Here is a 27,996-nt window from a genome sequence, read left to right on the forward strand (position 1 = left end):
TTAAGATTCGCAGCTTAAAGGGCAATTCACCTTCATTAGCAAAACTGTAATAACTGAAAACAACACAGGTTTAATAACCTGCCAGATTTTGTAAAATGAACCTGGTAATTAGTGGGGGTGGCCACAAAAATGGGACGTGGCAAAAAAAAATCGCCGCACTGCAGCGTCACTTACCTGACACCCTGGGCCGGTGCTAGGGTTGCCACCTGGCCGGTAAAGATAATGGTTGATCCCAATGTTATTAATAAGGGGAAAGAGATAAATATATAGGAAGGCCGGTGTTTTAATCCAGAAAAGGTGGCAACCCTAATAGCAATATACAGGTATATTTAGATTTCTAAACTTGTTATGATTCAGGTCGAGGTTCTAAAAAATACTTCCACCTCAATGTTGTGATTCAACTAAAAATGTCTGACAAAATACAGCACGGCCTGGGTTGTTTTCTTCCAGGAGGCAACTGTGGCAACTCTTATCTGTGCTTGTGGAATTATGGACATAATACCAACAATGTTCTGTATTGCAAAATCACCTCATTAGTGGAAACTAAATCCAAGTCATTAGTTAAAGCTAAACCAGTTGTGCAGTGGATTTGTGTGGAACTCAATAACACAAAGGGCATTCAGTGAACTTTATAAGGGATCTTATATTAATTTCACGCTCTTCTAGTAGTGTTTTATTGGATATTATTTTCTTTCTTGTCACGTATATGTAACTACAGCACAGGGAATGTCAGACATTTCTGCTTGAGGCGTTGAAATAGTTGAGCAAATCTAAACACATGAATGACTCCGCCCTCCCTATCTCATTTCTGAAATCAAAGATGGCCGACAGCAGGAGGAATTAAGAGAAATAGTGCCCTCAGCACTAGCGGAGCATCATTTCTGGGTTAAAACCCTGAAATTCGTCTCTAAAAGGAGAAAGAAAGTCATATCCCACTTCAGGGTGCCAAAAGTTAAGCTCCCCATAGACGCAAAGATTTTTCTTATACTATTTAGTCGACTGTACCGTCGTTCTCTCTTCTTCTGCATAATATTTGCTGTTTATTGATTTTATTTGTTAAATGTGAAAATCAAATAAAAATATTTCAACACACAAAGATTTTTCTTGCAGAACGACCGATTTTAGTGAAGTCCGACCGATCCTTCGAAATTATCGTGAAGTTAGGGGGATTCCAAAGAATCCAAAATTAAAAAAATCTTTGTCGGTCCCAGTACAATGTATCTATGTTTGCAGGGCCAAGCAGGCAGCTCCCCTTTGTTTTCCTGGCAAATTGCTCTTTTTACGATCGGATCTTTTAAAAATCTTTACATCTATGGCCAGCTTTAGGCACCCCAAGTAATTGTATTTACTTATAGGGTTGCCACCTTTGCTGATGGCTAAACCCGAACACAGGGGCGGGCAGATAGCATTGGGGGTGGGGCAGTGATGTAGGAATAGGCATGATGACATCAGAGGTGGGCACAGCAATGTTGGTGGTTATGACACCAAGGTGAGGCTATTGCATCACTTAGATGCAACCGACTGGATTCTACCCAGTTTTCACAATGTTTTAAAGTGTTGATGCCCAGTTCAAAACCACACAGGTGGCAACCTTAAAGGGCATGTAAAGGCAAACAAATAAAATCCCATTTTTACTTTCTTTAATGAAAAAGAAACCCATCTCCAATATACTTTAATTAAAATATGTGTACTGTTTTTATAAGAAACCTGACTGTATGCAGTAAAATTATTCATTTACTGCTGTGGATAGGAATTGTCAGACAGTCCCTAACTGCTCTGCAGGAAAACAATCATACTTATGAACAGCAGGGGGAGCCCACGCCTTACTTCCCAGCCATGCAGAACTCAAGCAACTTTGTTTGTTTCCCTGTTTTGAAAACCAAACAGGTGGTGACCCTATTTACTTACCTGACACCCCGGGTCGGTGCTAGGGTTGCCACCTCCCTGGCTAGTAAAAATAATGGTTGATCCCAATGTTATTAATAGGTAAAAAAGATAAATACTGTATATAGGAAGGCCAGTATTTTTTCCCAGAAAAGGTGGCCACCCTAGTCGTTCCTATCAGGAGAAAACTGCACCGGCCCAGGATTATTCCACAGAGCGATCCTCTTCTGGCTTCTTCGTTCTTTCAAGTTCCCGGGGCAGGCGAATGCGCAGCAGAACTAAATAGTTGGCATTTTAGTTAAAAGGTTTCTGTTATGACTTTTTTGATGTAGTTTTTATTTCAAATTACACTGTTTACACTGCAAATAATTCACTCTACAATATAAAATTTCATTCCTGAACCAGCAAGTGTATTTTATTAGTTGTAATATTGGTGTGTAGGTGCATCTCAGGTCATTTTGCCTGGTCATGTGCTTTCAGAAAGAGCCAGCACTTTAGGATGGAACTGCTTTCTGGCAGGCTGTTGTTTCTCCTACTCAATGTAACTGAATGTGTCTCAGTGGGACCTGGAGTGTTGTTCTTAGATCTACCAGGCAGCTGTTATCTTGTGTCTCGTTACCTTCCCATTGTTCTTTTGTTTGGCTGCTGGGGGGGGGAAGGGAGGGGGTGATATCACTCCGACTTGCAGTACAGCAGTAAAGAGTCACATGACTGGAGGCAGCTGGGAAACTGACAATAAGTCTAGCCCCATGTCAGATTTCAAAATTGAAGTTCAGTAAATCTAGTTCAGTAAATAGGTTTACCCCAAATGACCTCCAGGATTGCCTTCTTTACCAGCCTATATATTTTTGACTTTTTGCCCTATGAATAGCATTGGCATCAACCATCAATTACCGGTCAGGTGGTAACCTTTAAATGGGGAGCATCTTCACATTTTGGTAACCACTGGTATATATTACCACAAATGTGTTGTTAAAGGAACAGTAACACCAAAAATGTAAGTACTTTAACTATAATGTAGTTTCCCTGCCAATTGGTGCGTTTGTTTATATAAACTATAGTTGTCATTTTGAAGCAAACTGTTGTGTAGCCATGGGGGCAGCCATTCAATCACAGGATACACAGTAGATAACAGATAAGTACTACTATAGTTCATATAAACAAGCTGTTGTGTAGCCATGGGGGCAGCCATTCAAGCACAGGATACACAGATAACAGATAAGTACTACTATAGTTTATATAAACAAGCTGTTGGGCAGCCATTCAAGCACAGGATACACAGTACATAACAGATAAGTACTACTATAGTTTATATAAACAAGCTGCTGTGTAGCCATGAGGGCAGCCATTCAAGCACAGGATACACAGTAGATAACAGATAAGTAATACTATAGTTTATATAAAAAAGCTGCTGTGTAGCCATGGGGGCAGCCATTCAAGTACAGGATACACAGTAGATAACAGATAAGTACTACTATAGTTTATATAAACAAGCTGCTGTGTAGCCATGGGGGCAGCCATTCAAGCACAGGATATACAGTAGATAACAGATAAGTACTACTATAGTTTATATAAACAAGCTGATGTGTAGCCATGGGGGCAGCCATTCAAGCACAGGATACACAGTAGATAACAGATAAGTACTACTATAGTTTATATAAACAAGCTGCTGTGTAGCCATGGGGGCAGCCATTCAAGCACAGGATATACAGTAGATCACAGATAAGTACTACTATAGTTTATATAAACAAGCTGCTGTGTAGCCATGGGGGCAGCAATTCAAGCACAGGATACACAGTAGATAACAGATAAGTACTACTATAGTTTATATAAACAAGCTGCTGTGTAGCCATGGGGGCAGCCATTCAAGCACAGGATATACAGTAGATCACAGATAAGTACTACTATAGTTTATATAAACAAGCTGCTGTGTAGCCATGGGGGCAGCCATTCAAGCACAGGATATACAGTAGATCACAGATAAGTACTACTATAGTTTATATAAACAAGCTGCTGTGTAGCCATGGGGGCAGCAATTCAAGCACAGGATACACAGTAGATAACAGATGCACTCTGTAGAATACCATTGCATTTGTTTACAGAATTTATCTATCTGCTAACATGTGCCTTTTGCTTTTCCAGCCTTTATAAATAAGTATATTAGAATTTTTTTTATTTTACACAGCCTATCTAGGTACCCAGTTTTTATTTTTACACTGAACTGTCCCTTTAAGAATTCAATAAATAGTCAGGCTGCTTGGAAAATAAGCACAGTACTTGCTCTGCTTCTCTGCTATCAGAAAACCATTCATTTAGGGTTTTAAATGATTAGTGGGGTTTATACGCTAGGACATGATAGATTAGAAAGCTTTTGATTTATTCCCTTTACGGACTGGATGCATATTTAGCAAATGATAAAATATAAGACTGTTGCGCTTTAAATGACAAGATAAGCCAAATTCACTGTAGGGGTGTCTAATTTGTCCATGTTAGGTAATTGCTAGCTCACTGGTCTGGAAAGTATCCCAGGCTAGAGGTTGTCTTTAAAAATAAATAAGTATTGAAGAGGGAGTTATTTTCCAGCAGATCAATTGATTTTAGTCACTGCTGGCAATCCTTGCAGAGATTTTGGTATTCCTTGTTTAAAACAATTGGGGGGTTATTTGTTAAAGTCCAAAAACTTGAATATTTAGCGGGTTTTTTTTACTATATAATCCAAATTTTTAGTGAAAAACCTAGAATTTTTCGGTATTTATTATACCCCGAGGATGGAAAAAGTCAGAATTGAAAAAACAACGGAATTCAGACCTGCTGAGGTTTTATAGAAGTAAATGGGAGAAGTCCCGAAAATATCCTGATCTGTGCTCGGTTTAGCGCAATAATCCGAAGATTTCGTGGTTTAAAAAAACAAAAAAAAAACGTACTACTTACCTGAAAACCCTGGGCCGGTGCTCCTATTAGGAGAAAACTGCACCGGCCCAGGGGTTATACCGGTGAGCACCACAGAATGATCCTCTTCCGGCTTCTTTCTTTTCGCGGCTGCACATGCTCAGTAGAGTGAAAAGCTGAACTTCAACTAAAAAGTCGCTATTTCGTTCTACTGCGCATGCGTCTGCCCCGGGAAATTTGAAGAATGAAGAAGCCGGAAGAGGATCGCTCCGTGGTGCTCACTGGTATAACCCCAGAGTTTCAGGTAAGTAAATACAATCACTTGGGTTCGGGATTCAGCCTTTTTCAGCAGGATTCGGATTCGGCGAATCCCCCTGCACAGCCGAACCGAATCCTAATTTGCATATGTAAATTAGGGCGGGGAGGGAAAACGCATGACTTTTTGTCACAAAACAAGGAAGTAAAAATTTTTTTTCCCCTTCCCTAATTTACATATGCAAATTAGGGTTCGGATTTGGCCGAATCTTTCGTGAAGGATTCGGCCGAATCCAAAATAGTGGATTTGGTGCATCCCTTCTTGGGTGTGCCTAACATTTGGCACCCTTAAGTGGTAAACGACTTTTTCCTTCTCCTTTAAAGATCAGCAATTCCGGCTGAACTTTAACACACAAAGCACACGTCATTTATTTACACACAGTTGAGGTTCCCAAAGAGATGTGCTGGAAGCATCTCCTGTTACGAGATAGAGAGGAAGGTTTCCATTGCTTCATTTATTAAACAAATTCTCCAGAACAAGCCACAACATTGTATTTCAGGTCAGTTCTAAAGGGGCATTTTGAACGATGTCAGTTTGGTAGTTACTGAAAATAACCCTCACAATAAGACTTTCACTTAAATAAACCGTTACGTTATTTAAAAATAAAAATAAAATGCTACAAATACGATATTTACAAAACCAACGTATTCTGGCTTCAGACGTGCCTGTATGAAACAAACCAAATGTCATATACATTTTACAGTACATAAATTAAAGGGATACTGTCATGGGGAAAAAAAATTTTTTTTTCAAAATGAATCAGTTAATAGTGCTGCTCCAGCAGAATTCTGCACTGAAATCCATTTCTCAAAAGAGCAAACATTTTTTTATATTCAATTTTGAAATCTGACATGGGGCTAGACATATTGTCAATTTCCCAGCTGCCCCAAGTCATGTGACTTGTGCTCTGATAAACTTCAATCACTCTTTACTGCTGTACTGCAAGTTGGAGTGATATCACCCCCTCCCTTTCCTCCCCCAAACAAAAGAACAATGGGAAGGTAACCAGATAGCAGCTCCCTAACACAAGATAACAGCTGCCTGGTAGATCTAAGAACAGCACTCAATAGTAAAAATCCATGTCCCACTGAGACACATTCAGTTACATTGAGAAGGAAAAACAGCAGCCTGCCAGAAAGCATTTCTCTCCTAAAGTGCAGGCAGAAGTCACATGACTTGGGGCAGCTGGGAAATTGACAATATGTCTAGCCCCATGTCAGATTTCAAAATTGAATATAAAAAAATCTGTTTGCTCTTTTGAGAAATGGATTTCAGTGCAGAATTCTGCTGGAGTAGCCCTATTAACTGATGTGTTTTGAAAAAAACATGTTTTCCGATGACAGGATCCCTTTGAAATCCATAAAAACAGACATTAGAAAAAACTGTACAAAAATAAATTTTTATTAAAAGCTGCTCAAATGTAGCTGGAAAAACAGTACGTAAAAAGGCATAAGAGAGGCGCACACTACACTTGGCTACAGCCAACACACTTCGTCCAGACACTAGTCGGCACAAACTCGAGATTGCATTATACAAAACGGAGCATTGGGAGTGTTCTGCGCCGGAATTCACCGCAGCCTGTCCCATCGCCAGATGGTAGAGTCGTCGCACACGGCTATGAGGACACTGCTGTCTCTGCTGAAACTCGTCTGTCGGATTGCTGACGCACATTTGGGGTACGTGAGTGTTGTACACCTACAAAAGGAATAATGAACAATGGTTACCTGATATCCAGACAGATCTTCCTTGTGATATACTCCATGGTAAGTAAATATGTCTTTCCTCTGTTCCACTGCACACACAGGCTGTCTCTTTTCTCACAAACTGTATATCCAGGCTTGTCTCATTAACTGTGAGAAGTACACAACTGAAACTACAATTGTGTATAATGGAACAGTCTATGTAAAGGGACTTAACCATAAACAGATTTTTTTTAAATATACTTAAAACTGCCTTTATAGACCATCTGGTTTGGTGCATTCCAAGCTGACAAATGCAAACAAAAGGACTGAATTTAAAGGATAAGTAAACCTTTAAATAAGTGAATGTAAAATTGCGACGGGGGCTATTCTAAGAACTTTTGCAATGAAAATGTATTTATTCTTTTTTTCATTCCAAGATATGAAGGGATACATGTAGTCTTAAAGGGATACTGTCATGGGAAAAAAAGTTTTTTTCCAAAATGAATCAGTTAATAGTGCTGCTCCAGCAGAATTCTGCACTGAAATCCATTTCTCAAAAGAGCAAACAGATTTTTTTATATTCAATTTTGAAATCTGACATGGGGCTAGACATATTGTCAATTTCCCAGCTGCCCCAAGTCATGTGACTTGTGCTCTGATAAACTTCAATCACTCTTTACTGCTGTACTGCAAGTTGGAGTGGTATCATCCCCCCCCAGCAGCCAAACAAAAGAACAATGGGAAGGTAACCAGATAACAGCTCCCTAACACAAGATAACAGCTGCCTGGTAGATCTAAGAACAACACTCAATAGTAAAAACCCATGTCTCACTGAGACACATTCAGTTACATTGAGAAGGAAAAACAGCAGCCTGACAGAATGCATTTCTCTCCTAAAGTGCAGGCACAAGTCACATGACCAGGGGCAGCTGGGAAATTGATAATATGTCTAGCCCCATGTCATATTTCAAAATTGAATATAAAAAAATCTGTTTGCTCTTTTGAGAAATGGATTTCAGTGCAGAATTCTGCTGGAGAAGCACTATTAACTGATGCGTTTTGAAAAAAACATGTTTTCCCATGACAGTATCCCTTTAATATGAATGAATTTTGTTCCAACAGCGCCACCTGCTGGTCAGTTTCCCACCAGTCTGACCACCAAGTAGTCAAGGAATTTGTCAGGAGAAAGAAAGAGGCTGCTCTGATGTTCTTCTGCTTAGGAAAGATTTGAGAAAAGTTTCTAATTTTATTCCTAAGCAGAAGAACATCAGAGCAGCCTCTTTCTTTCTCCTTTACTGGTGTATTTATATAGGCCTTTCTTATAAAGCTTATTTAGAAAAGTCTTTCCTTATCCATTAACGGTTTGCCTCCTTTAATCCAGTCTTTTTATTTTGTTTTTATTTGCACAACATACACAGTTATTCGTCACTCAATTGTATCCCTCACAATATTGCAATATTAAGAAAAGATTTCCTGAAAATGACAAACATAAATAGCACATTACAGCAAGGCACAAAGCACTAATTAAACCTACTAAAAAGATTGAAAAGAGACATTACTTGGCCTTATGTGGATCTTCTACTTCCAAGTCCCAGACGTAGAGCTTTCCTACTTGGTTACCCAAGGCCAGCATCTTAGCAAGAAAAAGACATGATATAATGATACATGATAGCAATGGGCCGGGTACAGTGGAACTATGCTGTAAGTCTATGCTGTTTCTACAACACTGCCATTCAGAAAAAAATTACAGGAATTTTACATAATTTCCATTTGCCTTACTGATCAATTTTACCTTTTTCTTTATAATAAAAACTACATTGGCTCAATTTATGAAGATACCTTGGAGAAATGAACAACATGGTTGGGAAGCACAGTGGCACAGATCCTGTGATAAAGATAACGAATATCTCAGCCATAAAGCAGGGCAGGACTGCTGCTTACAATGGGGATCAGATAGGATCTGTGCAGCCACTGGGACAGAATGCTCTGTTATACAGATAGCTAGAATCTCAGCTGCCATAAAGCAGGACAGGACTGCTGCTTACAATGGGGATCAGATAGGATCTGTGCAGCCACTGGGACAGAATGCTCTGTTATACAGATAGCTAGAATCTCAGCTGCCATAAAGCAGGACAGGACTGCTGCTTACAATGGGGATCAGATAGGATCTGTGCAGCCACTGGGACAGAATGCTCTGTTATACAGATAGCTAGAATCTCAGCTGCCATAAAGCAGGACAGGACTGCTGCTTACAATGGGGATCAGATAGGATCTGTGCAGCCACTGGGACAGAATGCTCTGTTATACAGATAGCTAGAATCTCAGCTGCCATAAAGCAGGACAGGACTGCTGCTTACAATGGGGATCAGATAGGATCTGTGCAGCCAGTGGGACAGAATGCTCTGTTATACAGATAGCTAGAATCTCAGCTGCCATAAAGCAGGACAGGACTGCTGCTTACAATGGGGATCAGATAGGATCTGTGCAGCCAGTGGGACAGAATGTTCTGTTATACAGATAGCTAGAATCTCAGCTGCCATAAAGCAGGACAGGACTGCTGCTTACAGTGGGGATCAGATAGGATCTGTGCAGCCACTGGGACAGAATGCTCTGTTATACAGATAGCTAGAATCTCAGCTGCCATAAAGCAGGACAGGACTGCTGCTTACAGTGGGGATCAGATAGGATCTGTGCAGCCACTGGGACAGAATGCTCTGTTATACAGATAGCTAGAATCTCAGCTGCCATAAAGCAGGACAGGACTGCTGCTTACAATGGGGATCAGATAGGATCTGTGCAGCCAGTGGGACAGAATGCTCTGTTATACAGATAGCTAGAATCTCAGCTGCCATAAAGCAGGACAGGACTGCTGCTTACAATGGGGGATCAGATAGGATCTGTGCAGCCACTGGGACAGAATGTTCTGTTATACAGATAGCTAGAATCTCAGCTGCCATAAAGCAGGACAGGACTGCTGCTTACAGTGGGGATCAGATAGGATCTGTGCAGCCACTGGGACAGAATGCTCTGTTATACAGATAGCTAGAATCTCAGCTGCCATAAAGCAGGACAGGACTGCTGCTTACAGTGGGGATCAGATAGGATCTGTGCAGCCACTGGGACAGAATGCTCTGTTATACAGATAGCTAGAATCTCAGCTGCCATAAAGCAGGACAGGACTGCTGCTTACAGTGGGGATCAGATAGGATCTGTGCAGACACTGGGACAGAATGCTCTGTTATACAGATAGCTAGAATCTCAGCTGCCATAAAGCAGGACAGGACTGCTGCTCACAGTGTGGATCAGATAGGATCTGTGCAGCCACTGGGACAGAATGCTCTGTTATACAGATAGCTAGAATCTCAGCTGCCATAAAGCAGGACAGGACTGCTGCTTACAATGGGGATCGGATAGGATCTGTGCAGCCACTGGGACAGAATGTTCTGTTATACAGATAGCTAGAATCTCAGCTGCCATAAAGCAGGACAGGACTGCTGCTTACAGTGGGGATCAGATAGGATCTGTGCAGCCACTGGGACAGAATGTTCTGTTATACAGATAGCTAGAATCTCAGCTGCCATAAAGCAGGACAGGACTGATGCTTACAGTGGGGATCAGATAGGATCTGTGCAGCCACTGGGACAGAATGTTCTGTTATACAGATAGATAGAATCTCAGGACACGGACTCTAAACTGTTACAATTCAATACATTCATCTCTGGCATTTCAAGTGTTTTCAGTGTAGCTCATCTCATATAAGGATGTGCAATCCAGAAGTGATGTCACTATGCACTGGAAGTGACCAGTCCGGGAGGTGGATCAAGACCTTATGATTTTTTTTAATTTGCAAACTAAAGAGACCCACACACTTGAGCTAAGCAGGTCCAGGATAACTTGCATGGTCAGGCTTTTTTCCCCCCACAAAGTCCTAAACCCTCTGCAGGCACCGGACTATATGAAGACTCTGCTCTCCAAACTTTTACTAAAGTCCATGACAGTAAACTGTACAATTTTTTAACTTCAGGTGCTGAGAAATATCAGCGAGTAATTGAAACAGGTGAACAGTTGCTTTGACACAGATTTTGGGAAGGACTTGTTGATTTTAGCAAAATAGTAAAAAAAAAAAAAAAACACTTTATAACAAGGGAGATTTATCACAAGAAGGGAATGGAACTTACCTTTTGCCAGAAGTCCATTGAAAACCTCATATACCAAATATCACACTGACTGTAATCAAATCTGCCGAGAATGGTGACATTGGACTCGCTGGCTTTGATCTTCTCGATATCATCTTCCATTTTACCAGGTTTCCAGCACACAATGGCATTTTCACAAGACTGAAATTATAGAGGAGTCGCATTAAGAATCTACACAGATATCGGTTACTGCGTTAGAATTTTGTCTATTTGAATCTAGACAGAATAATCTTTTTCATTTAAACAACCACAACTCAGTGTTCCAACATTTTGGGTTCTGACAAATTAAATGGTTACAGATATAAAACACTATAAACAGACTAGAAATGCACCGAATCCGCTATTTTGGATACGGCCGTACCCCGAAAACCTTCGATCCTAATTTACATATGCAAATTAGGTATGGGAAGGGGAATTTTTTTTTACACACTTGTTTTGTCACACAATATCCCTCCCTGCCCCTAATTTGCATATGCAAATCAGGTTTCGGTTTGGCAGAAGGATTCGACCGAATCCAAATCCTGCTGAAAAAGGCAGAATCCAGAACCGAATCCTGGATTCAATGTATCCCTAAAACAGACACTTGCATACGTTAGAAATCCCTCTTTAAAGTACACTTACATTCTATTCTCCTCCAAAACCATCCTATACATAATACTAATTAAATAAGAAAACATTATACAGGTCCTTTTCCAGCCCATTGATTTTAAAGGGGAACTAAAGTTTAACTAAAGTAGTAGCTAGAAATGTTGTACATTATATTTTGTGCTTCTGTACCAGCCCAAGGCAACCACAGCCCTTTAGCAGTAAAGATCTGTCTCCAAAGATGCCCCAGTAGCTCCCCATCTTCTTTTCTGCTGATTCACTGCACATGCTCTGTGCTGCTGTCACTTACTGAGCTTAGGGAGCCACTCACAATATACAGTACACATAGAATAGAAATGTCACAATATAAGGCTGATTAGTAGTTAATACAGATAATTACTACATGGCAGCACAGAAACCAGTGCAATTAGCATCAGAATTTAATAATCAGCAAACCTGTAGCATCAGCTTATATTACAGCCAGGGAAGCTCATTTTCTGCTGGATAATTAGTGACGAGCCCTAAGCTTAGCTTCTCAACAGCCAATCAGAGCCCACTGAGCATGTGAGTGTCACAGACACTTTCCAAGATGGTGACCCCCTGTGACAAGTTTGAAGTCCTGGATCATTGCTGCTATTGACAAGCTCAAACTTTAGCCTCGTGCAATAAATTCACTATATAAAATATGGCATTTTTAGCCACATTCATTTGTAGGATTTAGTTCTCCTTTAAATGACCAGAAAATACCACTAATGTGGGAATAAAATAATGATTGACAGATCAATTACAAGTTTCAGCTTTATGTCCTTCTGACAGCAAACACTCACTTTAGACAAAATAAGGTCTCCTAACCACCGGACACAATCTACATAGTTTCTGTGAATGTCCCTTGTGGAAAAATCAGGAAAATGGACCTTCTGTGAGACAAATGGCCTGCAATGAGAAAACAAATGTGGATTTTTATGGCACAAATCTAACCTGAAACAATCAATATTTCACTAAAAAAATGAATATATGTGATCTTAAAGGGTTGTTAACCTTTAAATTAACTTTTAGTATGATGTAGAGAGAGATATTCTGAGACAATTTGTAATTGGGTTTCATTAATTATTATTTGTGGTTTTGAGTTAATTAACTTTTTATTCAGCAGCTCTCCAGTTTTTAATTTCAGCCATCTGGTTGCTATGATCCAAATTACCCTAACAACCATGCATTGAATTGAATAAGACTGGAATATGAATAGGAGAGGCCTGAATAGAAAGAGGAGTAATAAAAAGTAACAATAACAGTACATTTGTAGCCTTACAGAGCATTTGTTTTTTAGATGGGTCAGTGACCCCATTTTAAAGCTGGATAGAATCAGAAGTAGAAGGAAAATAATTCAGAAACTATTAAAAAAAAAAAATGAAATCCAATTGAAAAGTTGCTTAGAATAGCCATTAAAGTTAACTTAAAGGACTAACAAAGCCAATGTTTTGAAGTAGGGATGCACCGAATCCTGGATTTGGTTCAGGATTCGGCCGAATCCTTAGGCCCAGCCGAACCAAATCTGAATCCTAATTTGCATATGCAGATTAGGGGCAGGGAGATTGTGTGACTTTTTGTCAGAAAACAAGGAAGTCAAATGTTTTCCCCTTCCCACACCTAATTTGCATATGCAAATTAAGGTTCGGATTCAGTTCGGTATTCGGCCAAATCTTTCGCAAAAGATTCGGGGGTTCGGCCGAATCCAAAATAGTGGATTCGGTGCATCCCTATTTTGAAGACCCCTCCCTTAACCCCGAATTGTGTATAAACATTGAAATGCACTTTCCTTTACACCCCTCTAAAGCTCAGATAGCAGTGGGTTGCAGCTCTGGACCAGCAGTAGATGGTGAGGATTTACAAAATCCAGGACTGGGTTAGACAGAACAAGTGAGTAACTGCAGTCATTGGAATATTAGTACAATTTCATGGCACTTCTGTACAAGATCTGAGAAGAACTAAACCTGCTGAGGATTGTGCCATTTACAGCTTTATTCGGTTGAACTTGCCCCTATTGGTTTTTTGAAATAGGATTAGAACCCTGGGATGATGATAATACGATTTGAGAGAATAAAGGTTTCGTTAAAATATCAATTCATTTACATGTGGCCATACCAAGAGAAAAAAAAAGTAAAAATATTCCCAATAGTATCACAACTAGGAGCCGCCTCTATAACACCATCCTCCCATGTAGGCTATTGGGAAATAGAGTAGAGGGCTTAAAAGGGTGGTTCACCTTCAAAGGGATACTGTCATGGAAAAAAATGTTTTTTTCAAAATGAATCAGTTAATAGTGCTGCTCCAGCAGAATTCTGCACTGAAATCCATTTCTCAAAAGAGCAAACAGATTTTTTTATATTCAATTTTGAAATCTGACATGGGGCTGGACATATTGTCAATTTCCCAGCTGCCCCAAGTCATTTGACTTGTGCTCTGATAAACTTCAATCACTCTTTACTGCTGTACTGCAAGTTGTAGTGATATCACCCCCTCCCTTCCCCCCCCCAGCAGCCAAATAAAAGAACAATGGGAAGGTAACCAGATAGCAGCTCCCTAACACAAGATAACAGCTGCCTGGTAGATCTAAGAACAACACTTAATAGAAAAAACCCATGTCCCACTGAGACTCCTTCAGTTACATTGAGAAGGAAAAACAGCAGCCTGCCAGAAAGCATTTCTCTCAGCTGAGAAATTGACAAAATGTCTAGCCCCAGTTATTTGCCTTTTCCTTCTGACTCTTTGCAGCCTTCGAATGGGCATTGCTGACCCCTTCTAAAAAACAAATGCTCTGTAAGGCTACAAGTGTATTGTTACTTTGTATTACTTATCTTTCTATTCAGGCCTCTCCTATTCATATTCCAATCTCTTATTAAAATCAGTGCCAGGTTGCTAGGGGAATTTGGACCCTGCCAACCAGACAGTTGAAATTGCAAACTGGAGAGCTACTGAATAAAAAGCTCAATAAGTAAAAAAAACAAATAAAAAATGAAAACCAATTGCAAATTGTCTGAGAATATCACTCTCTACATCATACTAATGTTATCTCAAAGGTGAACAACCCCTTTAAAGGTTTGGTTCACCTTTAGGTTAATGTTTAGTTTGTTATAGAATGGCTAATTCTAAGCAACTTTTCAATTGATCCTCCTTATTTATTTTTAATAGTTTGCCTTCTTCTGACTCTTTCCAGCTTTCAAATGGGAGTCACTGACCCAACTAAAAACAAATGTTCTTTAAAACTACAAATGTATTGTTATTGCTACTTTTTATTACTCACCTTTCTATTCAGGCCTTGCCTATTCAAATCAGTGTATGGTTGCTAGGGTAATTTGGATCCTAGCAACCAGTTTGCTGAAATTGCTAACTGGAGCTAAATAACTCAAAAACTACAAATAAAAAATGAAAAACAAGTGCAAGTGGTCTCAGAATATCCCTCTCTACGTCATACTAAAATTTAACTCAAAGGTGAACAACCCCATTAACCAAATATAAAAATAAATAGTTGCCATTTGTAGTGACACATACACAAACCGATCCTTGCATCTGCACTTGTAGTTACTGAGTGATTATAGCACTGCTGCATTTAAGCTGCTATTTTAATTGCATGCCTGCAATAAGCAATATTACTTGGATATCAAATATTGCCCTGTGTTCAGTCAAGCACTGCATTACCTGTTTGTTTTATTGGGATTGTAATCATAAGACTCTTTGATGGCGGTCTTCATTCTTAAAGAGTTAATTCTCCAGAGTTTGAGGGAATGGTCCATACCACACGACATGATCTTCTCACCAAGCAAATCATAGTCCTAAGGCAAATAAGGAGGCAGCATTAATATTATGCAACGCTGGGCTATAGCTAGAAACATTTCTCAAATCTTTCCTAAGCAGAAGAAAGGAGAAAGAAAGAGGCTGCTCTGATGTTCTTCTGCTTAGGAATAAAATTAGAAACTTTTCTCAAATCTTTCCTAAGCAGAAGAACATCAGAGCAGCCTCTCTCTTTCTCCTGACAACTTCCTTGACTACTTGGTGGTCAGACAGGTGGGAAACTGACCAGCAGGTGGCGCTGTTGTAACAAAATTCATTCACACTAACAGTACATGTGTCCTGTAATATCTTGGAATGAAAAAAGAATAATGAATGTTCATTGCAAAATTTATTAGAATGGCACCCTCAATTTTTCACTTATTTTAAAGGTTTACGTATCCATTAAGATGGCTATATAGGGGTTGATACCAAACTACTGCTGAGCAAGTCAGGATTATGGGCCCTTGCATGAATTTAAAATGAGGGTCTCATCAATCAATATCTGATTGGGATGAGTTTATATATGAACATGGAAAAGTGTAAAATCCTGTCAAGCAAGAACACAAGGGTTTCCATAGCACTAAGCCTCCCCCCCCACCCCAAGTCTGAAATACAGATACATACCGCACTTAACACTTCATCTCTGTGACCTTCCACTCCACCAAAAATGGCAACAAGAGTATCTGTCTGTATGTTCCAAAGTCTTAGAGCGTGATCTGTAGGAGGCACAAAGCATGGTGTAAAGATTATGACACATACAAACCGGCCGCCAGATTCTTCATCGAAATAGACACACGGAGCTGGACTACCACAAGTATTTTTTCCCCCCTGCTGCACAAGGCTACTCTTAATCTCAATACGTTCAGTTATTTAGAATATTTATTCAGTTTTAAACAATATGTTTAAATAAACGATGAACCACTGGACACTAAAATTTCCCCCCTTTAGAACGTATGCTCTACGGTACACCTACCTTTGCTTACTGATAAGAGGAGGTTTGGATCCCGTGGGTGAAATTTAAGCTCATTGATAGCATTGCCGTGACCCACATAGTGCTAAAAGAGAGTGGAAGGAAATACACTGCAAGTTATACATCACAACTACAATTCTCTTTGCAATCCTACAGTTAAAAACCAACGTAATAAAATGAGTAAACAAGACAAAGTATTGAAAAGCAGTAGGTTTCCCGAGTTGTCATTTATAGGGGTGGTTCACCTTTAAGATGACTTTAAGTATGTTGTAGAATGGACAATTCTAAGCAACTTTTCATTTGGACTCCATTATTTATATTATTTTGTTTAATAATTTGTCTTCTTCTTCTGACTCTTTCCAGTTTTCAAATGGGGGTCACTGACCCCATCTAAAAAAAAATGCTTTGCAAGGCTACAATTGTACGGTAAGTTACTTTTTTATTACTCATCTTTCTATATGGCTCCTCTCCTAATCATTCTCCAGTCTCTTATTTAAATCAATGCATGGTTGCTAGAGTAATTTGGATCTGAAATTGCAACCTGGAGAGATGCTGCATAAAAAGCTGAATAACTCAAAAACTACAAATAATAAAAAATAAAAACCAATTGCAAATTGTCTCAGAATGGCACTCTCTATGTCATACTAACAGTTCATTCAAAGGTGAACAACCCCTTTAACATCTCATCAAGCCAAAGGAATGCGTAAAAGCTCTAGGCATCTAGACTTCTATCCCAAGTATAACCAAGTTACCATAAGGGACGTATGAATGTATTGGGCAACCTATGTCCCCCAAACGCAAGGAAAATGTTCTTACCTTGATACACTGCATAGTAATAGGATTAATTATCCTAATGATTCCTCTAGAACCAGCCACTGCTAGAAGCGGGTGACTTGTATTGCTGTCATACGTCCAAGCACAAGTATAAAAGTTCTCATCTGCCTGATTGCAAGAATTAAGGAGAGAAATGGTTTACATGGAATGTACATGGAACACATGGAATGTCAGTAAGGCCATTAACATCTTCAAATGGGTCTCAGGACCTCTGCCACTGACTTCTACATGAACTCAGCAGGTTTTAGGTGACGGCCTATCAGATTCCAGTCGAGGTATGATAAATCTCCAAAACGAGTTTGGATTATTCCCAACTCAAATTTGTGAGTTGACCAAAAATCCAACTTGAAAATTCTAATTTACAATTCGAACCTTAATAAACCTGCCCCTTAGTATATCACAAACTCCTCCATGTTCTACTCACATAATAGATTGAGAATTCTGGTACAGTGGTTAACATGACTGTCACAGTGCTGGAATGACCACATCAAGACTATACAGTTAGGTCCATAAATATTTGGACAGACAACTTGTTTTTCTAATTTTGGTTCTGTACATTACCACAATACATTTAAATGAAATGCAGTTGAACTGCAGACTTTCAGCTTTAATTCAGTGGGTTGAACAAAAAGATTGCATAAAAATGTGAGGAACTAAAGCCTTATTTTAACACAATCACTTCATTTCAGGGGCTCAAAAGTAATTGGACAATTGACTCAAAGGCTATTTCATGGGCAGATGAGGGCAATTCCTTTGTTATGTCATTATCAATGAAGCAGATAAAAGCCCTGGAGTTGATTTGAGGGGGGGGGGGTGTTTGTATGTGGAAGATTTTGCTGTGAACAGACAACATGCGGTCAAAGGAGCTCTCCATGCAGGTGAAACAAGCCATCCTTAAGCTGCAGGAAAAACCCATCCGAGAAATTGCAACAATATTAGGAGTGACAAAATCGACAGTTTGGTCCATCCTGAGAAAGAAAGTAAACACTGGTGAACTCAGCAACGAAAAAAGACAATAGTGGTGGATTATCTTGTAATCATTTCCATGGTGAAGAGAAACCCCTTCACAACAGCCAAACAAGTGAACAACAATCTCCAGGAGGTAGAGTATCCATATCCAAGTCTGCCATAAAGAGAAGACTGCATGAAAGTAAATACAGAGGGTGCACTGCAAGGTACAAGCCACTCATAAGCATCAAGAATAGAAAGACTAGGTTGGACTAAAAAAAACATCTAAAAAACCCAGCACAGTTCAGGAAAAACATTCTTTGGACAGATGAAACCAAGATCAGCCTCTAGCAGAATGATGGCAAGAAAAAAGTCTGGAGAAGGAGTGGAACAGCTGATGATCCAAAGCATAGCACAGTTCTGTATAAAACATTTGGGAGGCAGTGTGATGGCTTGGGGTGCATGGCTGCCAGTGGCACTGGGACACTAGTGTTTATCCATCATGTGACACAGGACAGAAGCACAAGAATGAATTGTGAGCTGTTCAGAGACACTGTCTGCTCAAATCCAGCTAAATGCAGTCACATTGATTGGGAGGAGTTTCATAATAACTCAAAACATACAGCCAAAGCAATTAATTAATAGGAAATGGTTGAACTCTGCGCTCGGTGTAGAAATAGAGGTCACTTCGATGCAGCACTGAGTTTGCAGGATCACTTGTCCCAGGGTTCAGAATTTATTGAAAAGAGTAATAGTGCGCTACAAAGACTTGTGTGTCTGTGAAGAATAAAATGCATGGATAGTATAATACCATTAAGAACAAGGAATAATGCCGTCAATTGTAACTACTCACTCACAGGATCCAGACAGGCACAATCCAGCTTAGGATCCTGTATATGTTCCCCTGCATAAGCGTCAGTTAACCGATTGCGAGTAGTTTCAATTGATCGCACTATTCCTTGTTCTTAATGGTATTATCCTATCAGTGCATTTTATTCTTCACAGACACACATCAAGTCTTCGTAGCGCACCGCTACACTTTTCAATAAATACAGCCAAAGCAACCCAGGGGTTTATTAAAGCAAAGAAGTGGAATATTCATGAATGGCCAAGTCAGTCAACTGATCTGAGCCCAATTGAGTTGCATTTCACTTGTTGAAGACTAAACTTCCGACAGAAAGGCCCACAAACAAAAAGCAACTGAAATCCGCTGCAGTAAAGACCTGGCAGAGCATTAAACAGGAGGAAACCCAGAATCTGGTGATGTCCATGAGTTCAAGACTTCAGCCTGTCACTGCCAGCAAAGGCTTTTCAACCAAGTATTAGAAATGAACATTTTATTTTCAGTTTTTTAATTTGTCCAATTACCCCTGAAATTAACGGATTGTGTTAAAAAGTTGTTTCAGTGTGGTAATGTACAGAATCAAAATTAGAAAAAAAAAAAGTTGTCTGTCCAAATATTTATGGACATAACTGTATGTCACAAGTATAATGTAAAAGCAATTCTCCTTAATATTTTCAGCAAAACACTAAACTTGTACAGGATATCTAGTATAAGCAATTAACAATTGGACTTAGTAATCATTGAAGACGTTTCACGACTCATTCGCGTAGTTTCTTCAGTTCTTTGGTAATATCACAGTAGCTACACAGAAACACACCCCTCTGAGTTTCAGATGTTGCCTCTCTGAAGAGTTACAATGTGCCACTGTGATTGGATTAGTGGAAAAGTTCCCACACCAGTCAGTTGAACCGAAGAAGCTGCTCAGATAATGAAACGTCTTCAATGATTACTCAGCAAGTGCAGTTGTTTTAGAATTACTTATATAAGATATACCATGACCTGGATGAATGAAAATCTTCAGTCATGTTGTTAAGGATACATCGGCATCGACATAGGACTGCAGCAGTCGGATATCCCCCTGCGGGTGGCATTCATATAATGTTACCTGCATGAGAAAGACATGATTAGAGAATATACAGAAATATATTCACAGAAATCCATCTCCTAGACATAATAAAGCTCAATACAATAAACTTCCCAATGAACATTATCCAGAAGGTATGAACACAATTTTAAAATATAACCTAGGTGCAAACACGACTGCTGGATTGCATTAGGGCAGTAATTCATAGAAATTAATCAGTAATGTCTTCATAGTGGTCTACTGGAAGTTGGAAAATGATAGCAACTTCATGACTGGTTGTTACAAGTCCATGCACTAGCAAAACGCAAGATCTGTCCAGATGCTTTCATTTACTTCACTCAAAGTGTATGTGTAGTACTTGGAAACATGGTGTTTTAAAGGAGAACTAAACCATAACAATGAATAGGGCTAAAAATGTCATATTTCATATACTGAACTTATTGCACGAGGCTAAAGTTTGAGCTTGTCAATAGCAGCAATGATCCAGGACTTCAAACTTGTCACAGGGGGTCACCATCTTGGAAAGTGTCTGTGACACTCACATGCTCAGTGGGCTCTGATTGGCTGTTGAGAAGCTAAGCTTAGGGCTCGTCTCTAATTATCCAGCAGAAAATGAGCTTCCCTGGCTGCAATATAAGCTGATGCTACAGGTTTGCTGATTATTAAATTCTGATGCTAACTGCACTGGTTTCTGTGCTGCCATGTAGTAATTATCTGTATTAATTACCAATCAGCCTTATATTGTGACATTTCTATTCTATGTGTACTGTATATTGTGAGTGGGTCCCTAAGCTCAGTAAGTGACAGCAGCACAGAGCATGTGCAGTGAATCAGCAGAAAAGAAGATGGGGAGCTACTGGGGCATCTTTGCAGACACAGATCTTTACTGCTAAAGGGCTGTGGTTGCCTTGGCCTGGTACAGAAGCACAAAACATAATGTACAACATTTCTAGTTACTTCTTTAGTTAGGCTTTAGTTCTCATTTAACCAGCAATGATCAATACATTATGTATAGCAGCAGGTTGATATGACTGCATTAAGGGATAAGTAACAAGGAAACAGTCAATGTAAAATTGATGAGGGTGATATTCTAAGAACTTGTGCAATGAACATTATTTATTATTTTTTCATTCCAAGATATTAAGGGAAATCTGTACTTTTAACATGAATACATTTTATTACAACAGCGCCACCTGCTGGTCATTTTCCCACCAGTCTGACCACCAAGTAGTCAAGGAAGCTGTCAGGAGAAAGAGGCTGCTCTAATGTTCTTCTGATTAGGAAAACAATTAGAAACCTTTCTCAAATCTTTCCTAAGCAGAAGAACATCAGAGCAGCCTCTTTCTTTCTCCTGACAACTTCCTTGACTACTTGGTGGTCAGACTGGTGGGAAACTGACCAGCAGGTGGCGCTGTTGTAATAAAATTCATTCATATTAACAATACATGTATCCCTTAATATCTTGGAATGAAAAAATAATATATAATGAATGTTCATTGCAAAAGTACTTACAAGTTCCTTCTCAACAACTGCCTTTTCTGTTGAAGAAATAGAAACAATGGACTGGATGAACTAACACATAGTAAAATCGGGTTTTTCATGAAAAAGATGCATTAAAATGCAAATCCCCAAAAGTGTGTAATAAAGAACATTCAATGTAGGCTGGGATACAGGACAGCAAACTATCAGCTCCAGAGCATTTATGTAACACACACTAGGCAGGACAGGAGAAATACCAGTGCCTGTATTATATAAGAATACTTACTCTGTTACTCCCAACAGTGGCAAAAACCAACGGGTCTCCTTCCTTACTGTGCCAGTTAAACTGAACCCCAAATAGTGGCTGATTGTGATCTTCCTGCAGAAATGACGCAAAGTAAAAAAAACAAAATCATAACAAACACAAATTAGAGGTATGAACTGCTTCTTGCAAATGTGCATTTCAGACAAATACTTTGCTGCTGCTTCTTTTTCCTTTGGCTGGGTCTGCTGATATGTTGTACAGTTTCATCGTTTGCATTCACAACTAATACACGACTATCAGTTTGCGGAAGAACAAGCTACAATTTAAAGAGCCCTTATGCCATTTATTTTGAGCAACTGAACATATGAAAAAAATGTTTTGTTTTTTGGATTACATGGCTACCTGTTTGACTCTTTTGCTATTAGTTGTTTGTAGCTTCTTAATTAGTATGCTTATGTTACTGGTGGAGAGGGTCCCATTGATTTTGCCAGCTATCACTGAGTGGACCATGGTGAACAGAATACAGCTTTGGGACCTGTTTTCCAGAAAGCTCAGAACCTGGGGTTTTCCGGATAACGTATCTTTCCATAATTTGGATCTTTATACCTTTAAGGTGGCCATACACGGCCGATAAAAGCTGCAGACAGACCGAGTCGGCAGCTTATTGGCCCGTGTATGGCCCCCCCCGAACGGACTTCCCAGATAGAGATCTGGGTGAAAGTCGGCCAGATCTCGATCGGATGGGACTAAAAATCCCGTCGGATCGCGGCCGCATCTGTTCGTTGATGCAGTCCCGCGATTCGACCGCCCGTAAAGCCACCGTTAGGATCCGATCGTTGGACCCTAGGGCCCACAATCGGATCAGCCCGATATTGCTCAAGGTGGGCATATCGGGGAGAGATCCGATAGTTTGTCGACAACGCAAAACGAGCGGATCTCTCCGTGTATGGCCACCTTAAGTCTTTTAGAAAATCATGTAATCATTAAATAAACCAAATAGGCTGCTTTTGCTTCCAATAAGGATTAATTATATCTTAGTTGGGATCAAGTACAAACTACTGTTAAATTATTACAGAGAAAATTTAAATCATTTTTAAAAATTTGGATTATTTGGATAAAATAGAGTCTATGGGAGATGGACTTTCCGTAATTCTGAGCTTTCTGCATAACGGATCCCAAACCTGTACCCCCCAGTACCTTTCCTAGTGCTGGAGGATTTCCAGCAATGAAAGTGTATCAAAGGCAGTTATTGTAACTTATCCTACAAATGACAATAATCATTCCCAGTTCCAGCAATCATGCACTCACCTTAAGGCTATTTACACATTTGAAGGAGTATTTGCATTTCTTTGACTTCCATTTTCCTTTGCCCCAGCCTTTTCTGCCAGGGGCATTTGCTGCATTTGTCGGGGTGTCTGGGCGCTCTGTGTTTGTACCACTCTCTATGCTGACACTATCATCCTAAATATTACAGGAAAAAAAACATTATTTTATTCTTACATGTTATCCTTTTACTATTGACCATTCTGCTCCAACACATTTCGCACAGCACTCTGATCTTCCATTCTTTAATTCACCCCTTGATGCCATGAACTGGGGCTTATCCAGCTATACTTGCAATAATGAAGGATGCGTAAATAGGAAAACTGCTCTCCTGCAGCACATGCATGCAATGTTGTTTCTGCTGCTACAGTGGAAATGCACAAATCCATAAGCGCTCCATTTATAGTTGGAAATAAAAGGATTATTTCCATTTAATGCAGTTAGTCTGTCCCAAGATTCATTTTTTTCTGGTCAGGCTGACCACAGATGAGATTAAGAGCACGGCACTCGAGTGCTTGTTTATTCTTACGTGAAACTCTATAGTAATCCTATAGGAACTGTCATCATTAGCTGTCTGTCATAAACTACTCTATAGGAACAGAAAGCACACATATGGGATGCTACCCTTTTTTTCAAGTGAAGGAGAACACTATGGGGTTTATATCAAAGAGTGAAGTTAGAGATCTCCACAGCCCGCTAGAGTCAAATTCCGCCACTCTCTATTCATTTCTATGGCATTTTAAAAGGTGTATTTATCAAGGGGTGAACTTTCACTTTCACCCATTGATAAATACTCTTAAACATACCATAGAAATGAATAAAAAGTGGCGGAATTTCACTCTTTGGTAAATATACCCCTATGCCACTGCCTGGAATTCCAGCAAGATAAACTATTGCCAGTTAGTAAAAGGTAAAAAGCGATTTTTTTTTCTTTAAAGGAGAAGGAAAGGTTAAAACTAAGTAAGCTTTATCAGAAAAGTCTATATAAATACACCAGTAAACCCTCAAAGTAATGCTGCTCTGAGTCCTCTGTCAAAAGAAACAGCACATTTCTTTCCTTCTATTGTGTACTCATGGGCTTCTGTATCACACTTACTGTTTTCAGCTTAAACCTCCAGGGCTAGGGCTTGAGCATGCTCAGTTTGCTCCTCCCTGCTGTAAAATCGAGCCCAGAGCTATGAGTGAGTAGGGAAAGATTAAGGCAGGAAGTGATTTCACACCAAGCTAATATGGCAGCTGCTATCCTATACAAAGAGATTCAAGAGCTGATTACTCAGGTATGATAAAGCATTCTTCAGAATAAATACATAGCTTGCACTATTGTGGCTAATCTATTTTCAAAAAAACTGCTTTGGTAGCTTTCCTTCTTGAATTACCCTGTGCATGAAGCTACCTGGCAGGCGCCCAAAATGACTGCACTCATGCCATATCCATGGCAGCCCCAACTCTTTCATAAAAGAAAGTATTCATAGATTTAATACAATATAAATGCTAAACTAGTTAATTATTAGCTAAGCTAGGCTCAGTATGACTACAATCCATAAAACACGGTATGGAGAGAAACGCAAATGCTCTTTAACTCTAACTCAAAAACTAAATTTGCAGCAGCTGCAAACAATTTTATTTTATAAATTAAACATTTTTCACATTATAGGTAAGCAGGAAACCTTGAATAGCATGTATTGCCACTGCTTAATAAAGTTTGTACCAGATCTAGTTTCTTTCAGCTACAAATCAGCAGACATTACATTGATTGGATCATGGGGGTTAAATGACCTGGTGAATACTACTATTATTACTTTACACTATTACAGGTATGGGTCCTGTTATCCAGAATGCTCTTTTTTCTGAGAAAACACTCGCTTCGAGTCTAATTCAATTTGAATTAGATTCGAGTTTTCTGGTCGGGAATATCCGTTCGAGTTTTAGACGTTAAAGTTTTTTTGCAACATAACCTCCCATTTGAATTTTTATGTAAAAAAAATTCACATAATTTCGACCTTTGAAAAATCGGTCGTAAGTAAACCCAATAGGCTGGTTTTGCTTCCAATAAGGATTAATTATATCTTAGTTGGGATCAAGTACAAGTTACTGTTTTATTATTACACAGAAAAAGGAAATCATTTTTAAAAATTTGGATTATTTGGATAAAATGGAGTCTATGGGAGGCAGCCTTTCCATAATTCTGAGCCTTCTGGATAATAGATCCCATACCTGTACAGGTATAGGATCCCTTATCCGGAAACCAGATATCCAGAAAGCTCCGAATTACGGAATGGCTGCCTCCCATAGACTCCATTTTATCCAAATAATTCCAAATTTTTGAAAATGATTTCCTTTTTCTGTGTAATAATAAAACAGTAGCTTGTACTTGATCCCAACTAAGATATAATTAATCCTTATTGTAAGCAAAACCAGCCTATTGGGTTTATTTAATGTTTGAATAAATTTCTAGTAGATATCTAGTAGTTTAAATATCCCCTGTCACATTCAGACACCTGTCTCACTAGCGTTAAAGGATAAGTAAACCTTTAAAATAAGTGAATGTAAAATTGATGAGGGCGATATTCTAAGCTCTTTTGCCATTTACATTCATGATTTATTTTCTTTTTATTCCAAGATATTAAGGGATACATGTACTGTTAATATGGATACATTTTGCAGGTGACTCTGTTGTAACAAAATTCATTCATCTTAACAGTACAAATTGCACTTAATTATGAATAATGAATGTAAATTACAAAAGTGCTTAGAATAGCCCCCTCATCAATTTTACATCCACTTATTTTAAAGGTTTATTTATCCTTTAAACCAAGTCAATAAATCTGCCTGTAGGTCTGTATGTTCATACAATATGACAAGTATGGGACCTGTTATCCAGAATGCTCGGGACCGGGGTTTTTCCAAATAATGGATCTTTCCGTAATTTGGATCTTCTTTCCTTAAGTCTACTAGAAAATCATGTAAATATTAAATAAACCCAATAGACTGGTTTTGTCCCCAATAAGGATTAATTATATCTTAGTTGGGATCAAGTACAAGCTACTGTTTTATTATTACAGAGGAAAAAGGAAATCATTTTTAAAAATGTGGATTATTTGGATAAAATGGAGTCTATGGGAGACGACCTTTTCCGTAATTCGGAGCTTTGAGTATTACGGGTTTTTGGAAAATGGATCCCATACCTGTACTATATAATAAGCTATTAAAATGACGCTCAGCGTATAACAAGCATGACTGCAGCTACTCATTCATTTCAAGGCTGATGTTAGTTGAATGTAATTACCAAGGTTACACACTAACGAGTCTAAGCACCCATCCCCCAGGCAGAGCTTACATCCTTGTTCTACCTCAAATTTAGGATGTGCATCTACCGTTTCACCTATTATTTGCAATTATTATCTTTACTTTAAGCATTAGCACATTCCATGGCATTTAAAAAAAAAAAACCATGAAATTGCATTCCAAAAAAGGTGAGAAAACATATATAAAGACTAAAAACATAAATAAAACAATAAAATCAGCTGCAATTGATTTATTCAATGTTTGGCTTCAATAACTGGGTACCTGCATGTGACTGTAGATGGTACAGAGTTTAATCACGAATACACGGTCACCCCTTCAAGGAGAGCAGAGGAAACTATACATGTAACTACTACACGATACCATATTGTAATATGACATTACTCTGCATATTAAAGCACTGCGTATATTGACAGGGCTATATAAATAAATGATGATAGGGTCACAGAGGTGATTTGGCAGCATACTAAAGGTGGCCATAGACGCAAAGAACCTATCGAGGATTCGTACGATTTTCTGACCGTGTGTGGAGAGTCCCGACATTTTTCATCCGGCGGAGATCGGTCGTTCGGACAGGTTTGATTTTGTCCCGACCGATCCCGTCTGAGCCCATTGCGCTCTCATCGTAATCTGATCGTTCGGACCCCCGACATAGCCATGCCCGTTAGTGGCATATCGGGGAAAGATCGGATGTCGCCAAACGAGCGGATCTTTTCGTCTATGGCCACCTTAAGTGATTAGTGTGTAACACCCCCTGCTCATCTACTCCTTTATATCATATAATCTAATCTGTCTGCTCTCTCATACCCATTAGCTCTTCTGACTGTCCCTCAGATTTATTTTCTCCTGGCACTGTTTGAAGAACCACTAGCCACCGCTGTAGCCCACTCTGCCTGCTCCACTATCTCTTATCCAGATTCCTCCCCAACACTGTCAGATCCCTTATCCAGCCAGCTCCCCCTAATGTATCCCAATAACTCATTCCTTCAACCCAATACCTTCACTTGCTCCCGCCAGCCCTCCAGCAGCAGCTTCAACTTATCCCCAGAACCCACAAGTCCCCTCCTAATGTTCTCATTCCCAGACAACTCTGGTTACTGAACTGCTGCACCTGCCTGGCCCCAACACCTTCAGCTGCTCCTCTAAAGCTCCTATTTACTAGTCTTTGCTTGAAGACTTACTCCTTAGTAACTACAGCCTCTCCCCCGTCCCCCCTGAGAACCCTTCCTTTCCCTTAATACCCCCTGCCTCCCCCTCAGTAGCCCCTGCCTCCCCCCTCAGTAGCCCCTGCCTCCCCCCTCAGTAGCCCCTGCCTGCTCCCCCCTCACTTGACGCCACATTAGATTGTGTCAGCTCCAGTAACTCTCCCCCTACTCCTCCCAACAACCTGCCTCCTAATAACCTGAATGTCTCAGCAGTATCAGTAGGAACATGAGTTTGTGGCTCACTAAGTCCCCTCCTTACGTTCTCATCCCCAGACAACTCCGGGTTACTGTTCTCATCGCTGCTCAGCTTCTGTTTCTTGGCCGGCATCTCGTTTCCCGCCGCGCGACCGGAAGCTTCAGACAT

At 39.6% G+C, this 27,996-nt stretch overlaps 1 protein-coding gene across 1 annotated transcript; it reads right to left on the reverse strand.

Moving 5' to 3' along the window:
- Nucleotides 1-5,528: 5,528 nt before the first annotated feature.
- Nucleotides 5,529-27,976, reverse strand: eed.S (embryonic ectoderm development S homeolog). The gene is given in 12 exon segments (NM_001088885.1): nucleotides 5,529-6,784; nucleotides 8,331-8,404; nucleotides 10,950-11,108; nucleotides 12,380-12,485; nucleotides 15,246-15,379; nucleotides 16,002-16,093; nucleotides 16,351-16,432; nucleotides 17,164-17,289; nucleotides 20,013-20,078; nucleotides 21,823-21,915; nucleotides 23,110-23,262; nucleotides 27,892-27,976. Coding segments are annotated over 12 exon segments (1,281 nt in total). The 5' UTR covers nucleotides 27,961-27,976; the 3' UTR covers nucleotides 5,529-6,657.
- Nucleotides 27,977-27,996: the final 20 nt, after the last annotated feature.

This window comes from Xenopus laevis, chromosome 2S (assembly GCF_017654675.1).
Source record: "Xenopus laevis strain J_2021 chromosome 2S, Xenopus_laevis_v10.1, whole genome shotgun sequence".
Classification (NCBI taxonomy): domain Eukaryota; kingdom Metazoa; phylum Chordata; class Amphibia; order Anura; family Pipidae; genus Xenopus; species Xenopus laevis.